The sequence below is a fragment of the Malaclemys terrapin genome, chromosome 14, assembly GCF_027887155.1.
Source record: "Malaclemys terrapin pileata isolate rMalTer1 chromosome 14, rMalTer1.hap1, whole genome shotgun sequence".
NCBI lineage: Eukaryota > Metazoa > Chordata > Testudines > Emydidae > Malaclemys > Malaclemys terrapin.
In genome coordinates, this window is record NC_071518.1 from 41773109 (window position 1) to 41789887 (window position 16779).

The 16779-nt window shown below is 56.6% G+C and overlaps 1 protein-coding gene across 6 annotated transcripts in view; it reads left to right on the forward strand.

Annotated features, from left to right (window-relative positions):
- RIPOR1 (RHO family interacting cell polarization regulator 1) overlaps positions 1 to 16779 on the forward strand; it is a 114973-nt gene that overhangs the window by 74060 nt on the left and 24134 nt on the right. For all 6 annotated transcript variants that reach the window (XM_054048591.1, XM_054048590.1, XM_054048587.1 and 3 more), the window contains exon 2: positions 3660 to 3786. In XM_054048591.1, the coding sequence (XP_053904566.1) occupies positions 3686 to 3786 (101 nt within the window). In that variant the 5' untranslated portion in view covers positions 3660 to 3685. The remainder of the gene's footprint in view (positions 1 to 3659; positions 3787 to 16779) is intronic.

Consider the following 16779-nt stretch of genomic DNA (forward strand, 5'->3'; position numbering starts at 1 on the left):
TATGCACAGCTGCCACGTGGTCCTCAATCCACACATTTACGTCGCACTATGCCATCACGCACCAGGCCAGAGACGATGCAGCCTTCGGCCGCGCAGTGCTCCAATCCGCAGTGAACTCCGACCCCACCGCCTAAGATCAGGCTTGTGAGTCTCCTGCTTGGAATGGACAGGAACAATCACTCGAAGAAGAAAAAACGGTTACCTACCTTTTTGTAACTGTTGTTCTTCGAGATGTGTTGTTCATGTCCATTCCAATACCCACCCTCCTGCCCCTCTGTCGAAGTGCCGGCAAGAAGGAACTGAGGGGGTGGAGGCTCGGCGGGCCCCTAAATAGGGTGCTATGGAGGCGCCACTCAAGGGGGCGCCAACGCCGACCCTACGGACACTGCTAGGGGAAAATCTTCCGGCTGGCGTGCACGTGGCACGCACACACCTGCTTGGAATGGACATGAACAGCACATCTCGAAGAACAACAGTTACAAAAGGTAGGTAACTGTTTTTTCCACTCCACTCAGCATTGAGAAGGCCTCAGTTGGAGCCCTGTGTCCAGTTCTGGGCACCACACCTTGGGAAGGACGTGGAGAAACTGGAGAAAGTCCAGAGAAAAGCCACAAAATTGATCAAAGGTCGAGAGAACATGACCTGTGAGTGGAGATTGAAGCAATTGGGTTTGTTGAGTCTGGAGAGGAGAAGACTGAGGGGGAACATGTGTACAAGGTTGTTCTAAAGAGGAGAGTGATAAGTTGTTCTCCTTAGCCACTGAGGACAGGACTAGAAGCAGTGGGCTCGAATTGCAGCGGGGCAGTTTAGTGGAATCCCCGTCACTGGAGGTTTTTAAGCACAGGTTGGACAAACCCCACTCAGGGCTGGTGTAGGTAACACGTGGCCCTGCCTCAGTGCAGGGGCCTGGCCTAGGTGGCCTGTTGAGGTGCTTCCAGGCCTGTGTTTATGTGATTCTACGTGCTGTGCCTTGGACCATGGCAGCTCCTGGAGCCATGGCGGGATCTGGGTGCAGTGACTGCCTGGGCAGTGCGGGCACATCAGTGTGGTGGAGGGGCTGTGCCCAAGTTACTCAAGGCCCCGAGCAGCTCTCCGGGGTGTGGACTGCTCTCCCTGCGTAGCCACGCTGATGGGCAGGAGGAGGCTGGGCCAAGGTCTTCTGCTGTGGCCTGGTATTTTCAGCTTCCCTCTGGCATCCACTCCCAGTGGCCAGCCCATCTCTCTGCAGACCCCAGGGAAGGCAGATGGCTCCCTAGAGGGCCGCTCCTTCAGTGTGCTGGTGTGTCTGCTGTGAAATACAGCTGTGCGGCCAGCCAGCCCTCCTGCAATCCACGGGCTGGCCACATCTGGCTTGTCCTGACTCTTAGTGGGTGGCATGGGCCACGCTGAGCTTCATCAATGGCTATTAGCCAAAATGGCCAGGATGCAATCCTGTGCTCTGGGTGTCCCTAGCCTCTGACTGACAGTGGCTGGGAATGGGTGACAGGAGATGGATCACGTGATGGTTACCTGTTCTGTTCATTCCCAGGGAAACACCTGGCATTGACCACTGTCAGAAGGCAGGATATTGGACTAGATGGACCATTGGTCTGACCCAGTGTGGCCGTTCTTATGTCTGTGTGATCCCCAAAAGACTCAGGGGGTCCTCCAGCCCCTCGGGGGTTACCGGGCTGTGGCTGGAAATGGCACCATCCCCCCCACACCTTGTGAGGTGTTGGGCATGGATCATTGCATTAGGAGTAGATCTAGCTCCATGGCCAGCCTGGGACAGCAGGGGGGCACCAAAGGGGTTGGGGGCACGTGTTCCTTTCCCTGTCAGGGGATGGCTGAGAGCTGCTGGCTGGTGCCATGTCGCAGAGCTAGGCAGGGATTGGCATTGTTCCCTGGGACTTACGAGCCAGACAGGCCCCATTGACACACTTGGCTAAGCCAGTGGCATGGGCCCTCGTGGCTCCATCTTTGCAGCACTGGGGGAGGCTGCTGTAGGAGGGTGCATGCGCTTGTGAGTTGCGGGGCTGCCCCGGTGCTGGGGGTGGGGGGAAAGTTTGCAGGGAGGGGTAGCTGGCGTGGGAGACAGTGGGCAGGAGGGGGCTGTGAGCAGTGTGGGGAGCAGTAAGGGGCAGAGCACGTCCTTTGTCAGAGCAAGGTGGGTCAATAGCCTCTCCCTCTCTTTACCTGGGGGAAACTGAGTCACAGTGCGGTCAGGGACTGGCTCAAGGCCTAAGAGGTCCTGGCTCCCAGTCACTGGTACATACCTCTTCCCAGGAAATGGCTCTCTATGGAATACGCAGCACCCCAGCAGGATCTGGGGGGCAGCCCTGGTGGATCAGCAGTGCAGAGAGCGCCGGCCCCTCCCTATGTGGTGTTCACCAGGCCGGGAACCCAGCTGCCTCACTCCCTTTCCTTCCCCAGAGCAGCTCCTGGGGACTCTCCGGCTGCAGGGTGGGTCGGGGACTTTCCAGCAGGCTCTGCTGTCCTGGGGCTTCCTTCCTGGCGGCTAGCGCAGAAGGTGGGGGCCTTAGCGGATTGCGGGGGCTGGGAGCTGGCAACGCTGCCCCGACCTGGCGCCGGGATGGCCTGGGCTCTGCGATCTCCCAGCAGAGCACCTCTGAAATGCTCCTGTGTCTGCCCAGCGCTGCCCTGGTGCCTGCTGCATCCCCAGAGACCTGGCTGAGCACAGGCCAGTGGGGTGACATCCACCCCCCCACCCCCCCCGGGCAGGGGCATCAGGGATGCACTTTCCCCACAAGGGGGCACTTTGCTGATGTGGGGGCAGCCAACTTCCACCCCAGGCTTGAGGGGATGGGGCTCTCCATGGGATACAGGGCCATGTGCCCCCAGCTGCAGGGCCACACAGCGCCCCCTGCAGGGCGTGGCATGCTTTGCTAAGGGGCTGTGATTCCCTGGGGGAGGGATCTTTGGGGCACTGGGGCAGAGTCTCAGGGAATGATGGGGGGGTTGCTTGCAGCCCCTGCCAGTCGGCTGAGGCCTGCGCTGGGCAGGGCTCCTGGGCTGGGCTGGCCTCTGGCCGGGAAACTGGGCTCCAGGAAGGCTTGGCGTGCCTGGGACAATGAGTGTTTCCTGCTGTCTAGGGCCTGTGGCTCAGCTCCCCCCGGTGCCTGTCCTTCCCGGCACTGACAGTGGAGTGGTTCCCCAGCTTGGGCCCTGCCACGTGCTGTTCTGCTGGTGCCTGGCTGGCTCCAGAGGGAGTGCAGGGAGTTGCTTGGCCCATGGCTCAGCAGACAGGGCAGGGGGCAGCACCAGGGCACCAGTCTCCCGGGGCAGCCAGGAGCTGTGCTGGGTCCCAGAGCCGTGTGCCACACACACTCTGCTCCCAGGGGGCCTGCCGGAGCTCTGGGCCCAGTTCTCAGACTGGCATCTGGCCCCATTGCTCGGCGCTGGAGCCCTGCTGCCTGGCATGTGATGCCGCCTAGAAGGCCTGGCTCACACCCAGCCTGGCATGGCAGCAGTGCCAGGGAAGGATCGGGTGTAGGGCTGTGGGGACCAGCCAGCGGCGTTGGGAGAGCGGGACTCCATGCTGGAGCTTGAGTCGAGGTGGTACCTCTCCCTGCCGTCGCCCCAGGAGCCTGACCCTGTGCCAGCCCAGCACGCCCAGCTGTCCCCGCCCGTCCTCACCATGTCGTTTCCTTCCCCCGCAGGGAGGCCCTCCAGGTCGCACTCCACCATGTCGCTCTCTGTGCGGCCCCAGCGGCGCGCCCTTGCTGCCAGGATCAATAGGAGTCAGTCCTTCGCCGGCGTGAACTCGACACAGGACAAGGCCTTCAGGTAGGGCCCGGGGGCTGGCGCCTGCTGGCGGGGGCAAGGCATCGGCCAGCCTGAGTGTGTGCCGGGGTGCCCCTCCCCCTCGCTCAGCAGGGATCTCCGCAGCACCTCGCACAGGGGGGTCACGGCATCAGACCAGACTCCCAGTCCCCTGCTCTGTTGACACGTCACGCCGACTCCCTTCATGGAGTCTGTGGAGGGGACGTTCCTGGAGCCTGGCTGGGCAGTGCCCGCTGGCGCATACTGTGGGAGAATCGGGTGGTTGCCAAGCAGCCGGGCAATGCTCTGGCTTGGGACCTGATCCACCCCCTGCTGCTGTGCGAGATGGGCGCAGCATCCCTGCAGCCCGGGCGCCGGGGAGTGGCTTACAGGGTGGCGGGGAGTGATGGGGTCGTCCAGCAGCCCCGCAGACTGAGCTCTGCTCCCCCAGCTCAGATGTTTGGCTCCGAGGTACTTTCTGCAGGAGTCCCCATCTGCCCCCAGCCCTTGCCTACAGCGATGATCCCCTGCCACGTTGTGCAGGCTGCTTTGGGCCAACCGGCTGCTCCCCAGAGGTGGCTGCAGTGGACGGGTGCTCTGGGTCCCTAGCTTGGCAGTGCTGTGGGGTCCTTGAGCCCAAGGGGAGCCCATAGGAATGTGTGATGTTCTGCTTGGCTCCAGCTTTGGGAGCCCACCAGACATGCTGCTGAGAATGGGAGGTGGCCCTGGGGCGTTGTCCATGGCTCCAGAGGGCTGCAGGGCTCAGGGCTCCTGGAGCTGGCTGTCCCAGGGCCCTTGCCACGGTGCAGCGTGGAGAGGCACGGAGCCACCTGCCGCTCCCCTGAGATGCAGCCTGCTGGCTAGTCATGTCGTGGCTGGGCCGATGGGCAGCAGCCTCCCCAGGCTGGGAGAGCCCTTCCTGCCCGGGGCGCTGCGAGCCCCGGGGTGCTGCTGGCTCCGGCATTGCTCCAGCTACTCCCCCTGGCAGCGAAGCACCTGGGCATCAGGAAAAGCAGCTGGAGCCTGGAGCCAGCCTGGGGCCCCTGCTGCCCTCAGGGCCAGCACCACCAGTGGGACTGGAACTGGGAGGCCAAGGGGGCAGTACGTCGGGGGAGGCGTGTGCAGGGCAGGCAGTTGGCCAGAGGGAGGCAGTGTGGTTAACAGGACAGCAAGTCCTCATGCACAGGTCCAGCAGGAGGCTGTGGCTCTGGGCCGGGGGTGCTGGCCTGTGGGAGGGGAGGCGGGGCACCCCCAGGTGGCGGCAATGGGAACCCGACACAGCTGCCCTTCCTGGCACACCGTGCCAAGAGAGCCCACCAGTGGCCTTGGAAACGGCTCAGCTACAGGACAGGCTTCAGGCAGTGCAGTGGTGCTCTGGCGGCTCCCAGCGTGGCTAAGGCATGTGCCGTGCCCCTTGGGCACAACCCCTCTGGGGCCTCTGTTGTGCCATAGCTCAGAGGTGCCCTGGTGTGCCCTGCAGTGCCCGGGCAGGAGGATCCTCCTCCTGGCAGAGTGCTCCTGCCCACCGCCTGGCCGGGTCCAGGAGGCTTGTGCCAGGGATTGCTTGGCCTTGTGGCTGTGGCGGAGGCTGGGTTGTGGCCTGTCGCTTGCACAGTGACTTGGGGGTCAGTCCCTTGTTGTGGGGGCGGGGCAGGGAGTAGTGCAGGCCATGGGGCTGAATGCCTTCGCCTGACCCGTCCCAGTGCCCCCAGACGCCCACGGCTCAGCCTCGCAGGGAGGAGGGAATCAACCCTGTGTCGCAGACCTTGGCATGGAACCCAGGAGTCCTGGTGCCCACTCTCCAGGCCTGTCGGGAGAGCCCCGTGCCCCATTAGGCAGGGACGTCCCCAGGGATTGCATTCGGAGATCCCCAGCCCGAGCAGGACGGGCCACGCTGCGGGCAGGGAGCCAGCATGGGGCGATGTTTCCGAATCGGGGGTGTCCAGCTCTGGTGGGGCTATGGGCATGGCCAGGGGCTTTCCCGAGAGGAGGGTCTCCGGGGTCATGTTCCAGGTTTCTAGGAGATGGTGGCTTTTGGACACATGGCAGGATAGGTATCGCAGGGGTCTGTGTCTCCACTTCCCATGGTGGAAGGGCAGAGGTGTCCCAGAGCCGCACGGTCCGAGCAATGGCCATGGCTCCCTCCTGCCCCTCAGACACCGCTCACCCCTGGGCACAGCGAGTGCGACGTGCTCCCAGTCAGGACACCGCAAACCCAAAGGTGTTTGGGGGTCGGGGCCTAGCCCAGGCTGCTCCAGACTGAAGGAAAGTGCCCAGTATCGGGGCTGGCTTCCCCCCTGGCTAGGGCCAGCGGGGAGCTGCCCTTGGGGCAGCCCGTCGGAGAGAGGGTTAGGGAAATGTTCCTGTCCCCCCCCAGTCTGATTTGGGGACTCCCAGTGCTCTCTGGGTGGTGACAGGCCAGCCCCAGCCCACTCCCGGCTGGTGAGGGTGCCACGGGAGCGAGGGTTCGGCTGTAGTATCCTTGGGCTGGTGGAGACGAGGCAGCAGTTTGGGAACCCCGTTCTCCCTCACCCTGGTTCTCTGTTGCTGAGGGACACTTCACTGGACCAGGATCTCTCTTCACCAGAGCCTTGCTCTGCTCCCGCGGCTCATCCCAAAGCCTCCAGCGAGGCCTGCCCCCCACGCGCTGCAGACAGAGCTGTGGGGAGGGCTGGGGAAACGGACACCAGTACTGGAGACTGGCCTTTGGGCTAAGCCTGAGCTCTCCTGCCCCTCCAGGGGGTGGACTCTGCTCTTCTTCTCCAGCACCTCTCATCCCTAATGGACTGCCTGGCACTGCCAGTGGCCAGTGTGGTCCTCCAGGATCTCGCCTCTCCTGGCCTTGTGTGCCAACAAACCCCGGAGAGCCACCAGCAGGCTGTGGAGAGCTGCCAGCTGCCCCAGGGAACCGCACTAGCCCATCCCACGTCAAGCTCAGCTAAGCTGGGCCGTGGTACGCAGGCCTCAGGGTTTGTGCGGCCAGGACTGAGGGGAGACACTGCGGCAGGGGCCACCTCCGTGAAGGAGAAGGAGGCTACGTGTTCGAATGGCCTGGGGGTGTGGGTTTGACCTGGATGCCTCGGTACACGGGTGCTGTAGCTGTGGAGTTTGCTGCGTGGGGCCGCTGCCCTGGTCTCAGGGAAAGCGGCAGTGGGAAGAGCTGAGGGTCAGACAGCGTGGTCTTCCTTGTCATATTCCCTGGAGCTGTTTGCCTCAGATAGCACCAGGCAGAAGTGGGCAGACCCCCCTGCAGCGATGGCCTCCAAGGCACACAGGAGAGAAGCTGGCACTGCTCCTGCTGCCACTACAGCCCTGCTAGCTGGGGTACTTGAAAGCGCTGCTTGTGCCCGCGCCATCTGCTAGGCCCAGCCATTCAGGAATAACGTGGCAAGCTGTGCCCTGGGCATTGATAGGGAATTCTGTTTGGCTGTGTCTACATGGGGTTTTTTACAAGATGTTTCCCTCCTGGCTGCTCCCGGAGATGGGGCTCCTGGGACCACCAGCGTTTCACCTGCTGAACCCCACCGGGCCCTGCCTGTGGAGTGGCACCGGGGCAGTGACAGCAGGAGTGCAGAGAAGGCCCTGGTGAGATGCTGTGAGCCATGGCTCACCCACGTTCAGGAACAGCTCTTCCTGCACAGCGCTCTCTCATGTCCTGGGCCCACCTGTGTCGCTTGGCCTCGGGAGATGGAGGCTGAAGAGAGTGCAGGTGTTGGAGGGGGTGTCCTTTTCACAGCCAGAGGGGAATTCTTTCTGTTCCATCCAGGCTCTTTTCCCCGCCTCCCAAGAGGGCATTAGGCAGCGAGACTCTCCTCTGTCCTGGCTGGTTCATTCTCTCTACCTCCCCAGGGGAGCATTGTGCATGCCTGGAGTGGTTGGCTTTTACAGTTTCCTTGCCGCTCAGGGGTGCGAGAGAAGGCGGGTCGGAGCGGTGCGCCTGGCCCTGGGAGCAGACAGTGGAGGTTTGGGGCTGGCGAGCGTTACCGGACGGGGAGCATTCGGTTGTGCCAGAGGAGTGGAGTCCTTGCTCATGGTCCTTGGCCTGTAGCTTTAGGCCTTGGACTGGATCCGCTTGTGACAGATTGGATCAGAGACCCCCTTGGGAGCTGCCAACTGATGTGCCAAGACTACTACCGCCCCTGCTTTCCCTGCCAGCTCAGGACTCCAACACCCTGTCTTGTGGGCGAGCAAGTTTTGAGGTTCCTGGGTGCCTGAAAACAGGTTGGGGTGTAGTATTGCTAGCAGAATGCAGATGGCAATATCTGTCAAAGTGTAGGTGTCTTGGCATTTAGCCACCAATGCCATGAGGCTGCGTGCCTCGATTTCCCCTTCTACACAGCAGCATAGGCCTGTTATGCGTTTGCTGCTGTGCCAAGCTTCGAGCCTGTTTACAGGTATAAGCTGAAGGGTAACATGCTTGGGGGACTGTCTTGTCACCATCCCTAGCATGTACAACCGTTTCTTCCACCAATCCAGTGTGTCCCACGTCTTTAAAGTGTTAACCACTAGTATTAACTCCTTTGTCTTGACCCATAGATGAAGTAGTAAAAGACACAAGATTCACAGCAAATCTACGGTGGACAGGCTTTGTTCAGGCGATTTTAGCTTTTCCCATTTCTTTGTGCCCCCTGGTAGGCACTCTGATGCAGAGTCTTCTGCCTCTTTGGAGAAGGCTTTTAATTCAGGCCTGTGTTTGGTCTTTCCCCAGGAAGGGGTGTACCGCCTCCAGGCCTGCCCTCGGCCCCTCCCTCTGGGGTTTCTTTGGGCTGGACCTCACTCCCTAGTGAAGTTTCACCCATGCAGAGATTTTTTTCCCTCCTGCCTTGAAGAGGCAGTTCTCTCTCTTACAGTGGAGTGCCTTGGATTGGTAAAACCCCTTTGGACACCCCACTTTCTGTTCCCAACAGGTCAGTTAGGAGGGTGCTCCCCTCCAGGTGATCTGACCCCCAGTTTTTCCTCAAAACCTGATCCACAGGAGAGGGGTCTGGCATTTTAAATACAGACTTTTCACCCTCCTCCTGGGAAAGATCCTCCCTACCCCTCTCCGGTCCCCCCTCACCTTCCGCCTGGGCTCCCCACTCTGGGCTCCCCTCTGGGTCAGACACTCCTGTGTCCCCCAAAAGCCCAGCTATGGGCTTACAGCTACCAGCGATGACAGACCCTTCACTGGCCAGCAAAATTCCCCCCCTTTCACTCAAATTGGGCTTGCTTCCAACTACAGAGTCCTTGGGGTCTGTTCCCACCCCAGCGGTCACCAGGAGCCCAACTTCCACCTTCGGGACACAAGTCTCTGTGCACCCCAGGGCAGGCCCTGCCCCCTGCTACAAGGTGGTGCATTCCCCTCCCCCAGGGAGATGATTATGGGACAGGAGCTGGCTTTGTCCAGCCCCTTCCTCTGGAATTTGCCTTGAGCCCCGGGGCTACAGGAACTGGCTACGACCATCCCTGCCCCCAAAGCTGCATTCTTTATTGCTACAGAGGAATCTAAGGCCTTGGCTACACTTGCAGGTGTACAGCGCTGTGAGTTAAACCTGACTTCGTGCAGCTGAGTAGGGAAAGCGCTGCAGTCTGTCCACACTGACAGCTGCCCAGTGCACTGTCGTGGCCACATTTGCGGCAATTGCAGCGCTATTGGGAGCGGTGCATTATGGGCAGCTATCCCACAGAGCACCTTTTCCCATTCTGGTGCCGTGGGTTGTGGGAACGGGGCGTGGGTGCGGGGCATTCTGGGTCCTGTCCCAACGCCCCGTGATGCATCGCTTCGCATCCCAGAAATCCTTGTTTCCGTTCACCTTTGGCACCATCTTTCAACGGTTTCTGTGCAGCGCGATCTGTCTGCGGGAAATGGAGCCCGAACTGCTGAGTTGTATGCTGACTTATCTTGCCAGCACATCATGTTTGGTTGTTGAACTTTTCCTTAAGATCCAAAGTGAGAGTGAGGAGTCCGACAATGCTATCGAGTCACGTAACGCGTACGACACGAAATCGCTTATGGTATTCACGGACATGCTCAGCACCGTGGAACGCTGCTTTTGGGCTCAGGAAACAAGCACCGAGCGGTGGGATCACATCATCATGGAAGTCTGGGATGACGAGCAGTGGCTGCAGAACTTTCGGATGAGAAAAGCCACTACCCTGTGGTGCAAGGACACGAGATTGAGAGCTGCCCTGCCAGTGGAGAAGCGAGTGGCTATTGCAATCTGGAAGCTGGCAACTCCAGACAGCTACCGGTCGGTCGCAAACCAGTTTGGAGTGGGAAAGTCGACCGTTGGAATCGTGTTGGTGCATGTTTGCAAGGCCATTAATCGCATCCTACTCAGAAGAACTGTGACTCTGGGTAACGTGCAGGAAATAGTGGATGGCTTTGCACAAATGGGGTTCCCTAACTGTGGAGGGGCGATAGATGGGATGCACATTCCTATTCTGGCACCACCCGACCTAGCATCCGAGTACGTTAATCGGAAGGGGTATTTCTCGATGGTTCTCCAGGCGCTTGTGGATCACCGTGGGCATTTCATTGACATTAACACAGGCTGGCCCGGAAAGGTGCATGATGCACCCATCTTTCGGAACACTTGGCTGTTCAGGAAGATGTAGGCCGGGACTTTTTTCCCAGAGCGGAAGATCACGGTAGGGGAAGTTGAAATGCCCACTGTGATCCTTGGAGATCCCGCTTACCCGTTAATGCCGTGGCTCATGAAACCCTACACAGGGAGCCTTGACAGCAGCAAGGAACAGTTCAACTACAGGCTGAGCCGGTGCCGAATGACTGGGAGTGTGCCTTTGGCCGTTTAAAGGGCCACTGGCGATCTCTGTATGGGAAGCAGGACTTGGCCGAAAACAGCATCCCCGCGGTTATATCCACGTGCTGTGCCCTCCATAATATTTGTGAAGGGAAGGGTGAAAGCTTCACTCAGGCATGGACCTCCGAGGTTCAACACCTGGAGGCTGAATTTGCACAGCCAGAGAGCAGGGCTATTACAGGGGCCCAGCGCGGGGCTACAAGGATTAGGGATGCCTTGAGGGAGCAATTTGAGGCTGAAAACCAGCAGTGATATCTGGTGCCCTGCACGGGAGTGAACTGCAGTAGTTCCAATCTTTAGGAATCAGTGTCTGCTAAGCAGACAAGCAGACTTGCAGTGCCTGTTTATTTCCTGGGCTAAGGAGTCTTTTACTTTATGCAATAATAAAGAATGTTTTCAAAGCCAAAAAATCCATTTATTGAAAAGAAAAAAAAATGTATTTATTGAAAAGAAACAAGGGGGTGGAATGGGGAACAGTTCAATCACAGATTCGCGTCTGTCCTGTCTGGTGTGCTGTGCAGTGAGTGCTGCACTTCAGGATAGCTATACTGCATGGTGATGGGGGTTGAGTGCAGAGGGTAAGGGTCGTGGTCTTCAGGGTTGGGTGGTGAAGATATTGGTGTTGGAGGCAGCGGGTGGCGTGAAGAACATGGAAGTTGGGGAAAGTGGGTTGGAGGTGACAGTGGGGCACAACAGAAAGAGTTTTGGGACAAGGGCTGTAGGGGGAGGGGAGGCGTTTGCGTTTTCGGTACTGCTCCTCTTTCTGCATGGCTACGAGCTCCTGGATAGCGTCTGCTTCGCGCTCCAGGATGCTTATGAGCCAATCAGTGCTTTGCTGCCGGTGCGCGGTGCTTTGCCGCTGGTGCGCTGCGTTTTCCTGGCGGATCCTGCTTTCTCTCTCCCTCCAGTTCTGTGCTTTCTCATTCTCTTTAATAGATTGCCGCATCACTTCTTGCAGCATGTCATCTTTGCTTTTTCGCGGTCCCTTCCTGAGTCTTTGCAGTCTCTGAGCAGGCGATAAGAGGGACGGCTGAGGTCTCAAGGTTGATGCTGCTGTATAGGCAAAATGCAACATTTCACAGAGGCAGCATTGTTTATACCAGACAGAGTAATGATCCCCCCACCCCGCCGCACTTAAGGAGTAGAAAACACACATGGTCTACACAATAGCATAATTTTCCCGTCCGAAACAGAGCGCACATATCCCACGGGAGCCTCAAAATGGTGAGTAAGGGGGACTGATTGTTTCAGGGCTGCACTGTCCTCCGGGTTTCTGTGCCTTGGGGAGAGCCAAGAGCTTCAGGGGGCACCTACACTGAACACTGTCCCAACATTTTCCACAGGAGTTCGTCCTGGATGATATCTCGCTGCTGAGGGTGACCTGGGAAGCAAGGGAGGGTCTTCTACTGCAATGTGGCTTCCGCCCTGGCCCATATGCAGCTTGCCTGTGTGCAGCAATGGTCCCCTCGCGGCACAGTGGCGCGGACATGTTAGCCTGGCTGGGACAAGGACCACGGTGGTTCTCCCGATAAACCTGCACAAGCGCATTGCACACGTTCTGGATGAGACATTCGAGGAGATTACCGAGGCCGATTACTGCGATGTGATTAAACCACATCAATGCACTATTCCGCATCTAGGCATGCATGCCTAACCTTCCTCTCCCAAAGAGCCCGCACCGAAAAAATTCCTTCCCGAAAAAAAAAACGCTTACCGGGAACCTGCTCTTCTGTTTGTCTTCCACCAAGTACCGGCCACTGCGACTGGCTACCTTCCTCCTGGCTTGAGAAGAGCTCCTGGCTGCATGGCTCCAGGGATTCCGGGGTGTCTCCATCCAGCTCACCACCATCACTCCCGTTTTCCTCCTCCTGCCCCGCACACACTGGCTCTGAAGTGTCCTTGGTGGTGCTCGGAGTGAAGGTGGGGTTAATCGCATCCAGCTCTTTGTAGAATCTGCAGGTCGCGGGGGGAGCACTCGAGCGGCCGTTTGCGTCGCGGGCTTTGCGGTAGGCGTTCCGCAGCTCCTTCACTTTAATTCTGCACTGCAGGGTGTCCCGGTCATGGTCCCTTTCCATCATGTCCTTTGATACCTTCCCGAAGGTATCGTAATTCCTACGGCTGGAGCGCAGCTGGGACTGGACAGCTTCCTCCCCCTCAAACACTGATACGGTCCAGCAACTCGCCATTGCTCCATGCTGGGGCTCGCTTGCCTTGTGGAGACATGGTCACCTGGAAAGATTCGCTGATAGCACTCCACGCCATGCCGGGCTGAGCAAACAGGAAGGGGATTTTTAAAATTCCCGGGGAATGTAAAGAGTGGGTCACATGGTTGGTTACCTGAGGCCAGGGCAGTAGAGTTTGAACTGATGACCAGAGTGGCTAGAACAGGCATTGTGGGATACTGACGAATAATTCTGGAGGCCATTCACAGCGCATTGGGCGGCCACACTGGCGCTGCAGCGCTGCAGTGGCAACACAATACTCACTGTTCTCGGGGAGGTGGAGTACATGCAGCGCTGTATCTCCGTGGTTGCAGTGCTGCAAATGCCTTGCCAGTGTGGACGGGGAGTGAGTTACAGTGCTGGGGGCGGCTTTACAGCACTGTAACTCGCAAGTGTAGCCAAGGCCTAAGAGACACTCTCCTATTCCCCCAGCAGTCCATGTGACTTCACCCCCCACCTCCAGGGCTTTCAGCACAAGATTCGTTCTCACTGCTAACCAACCCTGGGACAGATTCTGCCACATTAAAGAAATCATTCCCCAGTAGAAACGGTGCAAAATTGTGTGCCACCGTTGCAACAGTCAGTTCAGCCTGCAAATGACTAGTTTGCATATGTACTTTAGCTAAAGGTGCAAGGACCTTGTAACCCCCGACCAGCTCTAATTCTGCCATTTTCCCTGGCAACAAATCCTTCTCCTGGATCAGGTCCCTCCTGACCACAGAAATTTCAGCCCCCATATCTCTTAATCCAAGAAGCACTTCCCCATTCAATTTAACAGCATGCATATGCTCACTGCTTGGTTGGGGAGAAGCAAGCTTTACAGATCCTGTGTGGAAAGAGGCCACAGCCTGGCTCTGAGAAGCAGCAGCTTCATGTGTTACTTGCTGCCTGCTCCCACTCAGCAAGGGACACTTATTCCTCAGGTGCTCAGTGGACTTACAATGATAGCACCTCTTGGGCTCCTCTGCTTGCACAGGAAATTTGGGACGAGTACCAGGGGAATGAGGAGGTGAATGCCCAGCCTCCTTTTTCCCAGGGGTAAAACGGTGATTCTGCTTTCCCCCAACCTTGTACCCCTCTGCCAGTGGTTTGTGTTTAATTGCAGCTTGTGCTTGTTCATAAGAGTCTGCAAACCCAGCTAATTCACCCACTGCATTCACCTTTTTGTCCCACAAATACTGTTTTACATCATCACTGCACATATTCGGGAATTGTTCCTGAGTAACCAAATCACACATTTCTTCAAAGCTTGTAATGTCTTTCCCTCCTCACCCACTTATCTACCAAATCTCTCATTTCATTTACATAAGCCACATTACTCAATCCAGATCCCCTCTTAAGACTCCTGAAGTTAACCCTGTTAGTTTCAGGTGTAACCTAAAACTGTTTCAAAACCAGTTCCTTAAATGTACCATCGTTTGAAGCATCATCAATAGGCATCTTATTGAATATGGCCAGAGCTCTGTCAGTCAATTTTGCTATCAATGTGGTCATCTTGTGATCTTCAGGGATCGCATGGAGGGTGCACAGTCTCTCAAAGGTGATGAAATATTCAGCAGTATCACTGGATTCATCATACTGAGGACATAGTCGCTTCCATTTGTGGCTTTTGGGGGAAGTGGAGCCAGCAGCTGAAGGGTTTTGTCTCTTCAGCTCCATAACAGCGAGTTCATGCTTCGGGGCCTCCACAGCTGTCTTGTGAGCAGCCTCCTCCCTCTCCATCAGTCTTTTATGTTTGTTTTCTTTCTCTTTTGCTTCCAATCTGGCCAGCTCTAGTTTAGTAGCTGCTTCACTGGTAGTCATTTTCCTGCTTTCTTGTGCTGGGCCACACCCCCTCTGCAGTTCACTGAAACTGGGATGCCTCAGCTCAGGGGCTTCTTAGGTAACAGAGACTTTCCCAGTGCTCAGTGTTCAGCCTTTCTGGGCAATTTGCAACTTGTGTAATTCTAGCTTCTTCTGATCTTCACTCTTACTTATTTTGCTTCCTTTTCTGTCCCTACTTCCCTTACCCAAAATAAGCAAACAGAAAACAACAAACCAGTAACCACTTTGTCTGTTCTCCAGCCACCAAACTTAAAACTCTCTTAAAATCACTACCAGTATCTCAAAGCAATCAGCTGTGCACAGATCCTGCTCGACTACACCACTGTGACGGGTTGGATCACAGAGATCCCCTTGGGAGCTGCCAACTGATGTGCCAAGACTACTTCTGCCCCTGCTTTCCCTGCCAGCTTGGGACTCCAGCACCCTGTCTTGTTGAGCCAGACACGCCCGTCTGATCCAATACAGACCCAGGGTCTGAACAACGTGCCCCAAAGCTGCAGACTTAACCTGAAAGCAATTTACAGAAGTGTTCCTGTCTTTAACACTCAGATGCCCAACTCCCAATGGGGTCCAAACCCCAAATAAATCCGTTTTATCCTGTATAAAGCTTATACAGGGTAAACTCATAAATTGTTCGCCCTCTATAACACTGATAGAGAGAGATGCACAGCTGTTCCCCCCACCCCCCAGTATTAATACATTCTCTGGGTTAATTAATAAGTAAAAAGTGATTTTATTAAATACAGTAAGTAGGATTTAAGTGGTTCCAAGTAGTGACAGACAGAACAAAGTGAATTACCCAGTAAAATAAAATCAAACACGCAAATCTAAGCTTAATACAGTAATAAAATTGAATACAATTAAAACCTCACCAGTTCCAGTAAGCTTCCTTTTATAGACTAGTCTCCTTCTAGTCTGGGTCCAGCAATCACTCACACCTCCTGTGGTTACTGTCCTTTGTTCCAGTTTCTTTCAGGTATCCTTGGGGGTGGAGAGGCTCTCTCTTTAGCCAGTTGAAGACAAAATGGAGGGGTCTCCCACAGGCTTAAATAGACTTTCTCTTGTGGGGTGAGACACCCTCCTCTCTCCTATGCAAAGCTCCAAGATGGAGTTTTGGAATCACATGGGCAAGTCACATGTCCATGCATGACTGAGTTTCTTACCAGCCAAGCCACATTCCTGGGAAAGCTCCGCTGTGGATTGGCATCTTCGAGTTCATTGTTGGCTTAAGTGGTTCTTGATTGGGCATTTAATTTGCACATTCCTTTCTCAATAGAAATCAAGCAAGTACACAGCCAATATTCCTAACTTCAAGTACAAAAATGATACATACGTACAAATAGGAGGAATAGATTCAGTAGATCATAACCTTTACAGAGAGATGTTACGGGGCATATGTAGCATAAAACATTCTAGTTATGTCATGTATATACATTCATAAGCATGTTCCATAAAGCCTTATGGGGGCCCCGTCACCCCGCTGTTGTACGGGAGGCCGGTCAGGGAGCTGGTTTGATGCGCTCGCTGTGTTCGTGTTGCTGAGGAGACGTGCTGAGCACTCTACACCAGCTGGAGTTTCCCAAGTGCTGAAGGTTTCGTGCCCAGGTGTGTGTCAGTGCTGGAGTCCAGCTGAGAGGTGACGAAGGTGTGAATAACAGGCTGGTCTCCCAGCCTCGTGGAGGTGATAGAGAGAGGTACTCGCAGATGCTGCTATGGGAGAGCTAAACATAGGCAAGGAACCAGGGGCTCTTGTAAGCTACAGACTGAACTGACCAATTGTGGGTGTGTATCTTCAGGCAAAGGAGAGTGCACCGTGGCTGGGAATGCTTTGCTCTGCCCCCCAGCATCGCCCCTGTTTTCCACCAGCTGATTTTCATCCACGGGCGACTTTCACCCCAGCACTGAGCCATCTTGGTGGTGGTGGGGACAGCAGAGCTGTGTGTCGCCTGCGTGTTGCTGGCACTACATGATGCCTGAGTGGCTCACCTAGTGGCTGCGTGTAGCTGCTGAAAGGGACTGGAGAGAGCATTGGTCCCTGTGGGACTCCACACATGAGGGATCTGTGGGGGAGGTGCAGGCTCCCAGCACTGGGTGCGTCCCTCCAGGAAGGACACAAAGCTTTGTAGAGCGCTGCCCTGCCCCCCGCCACCTCTCTCAGCATCCCTGGC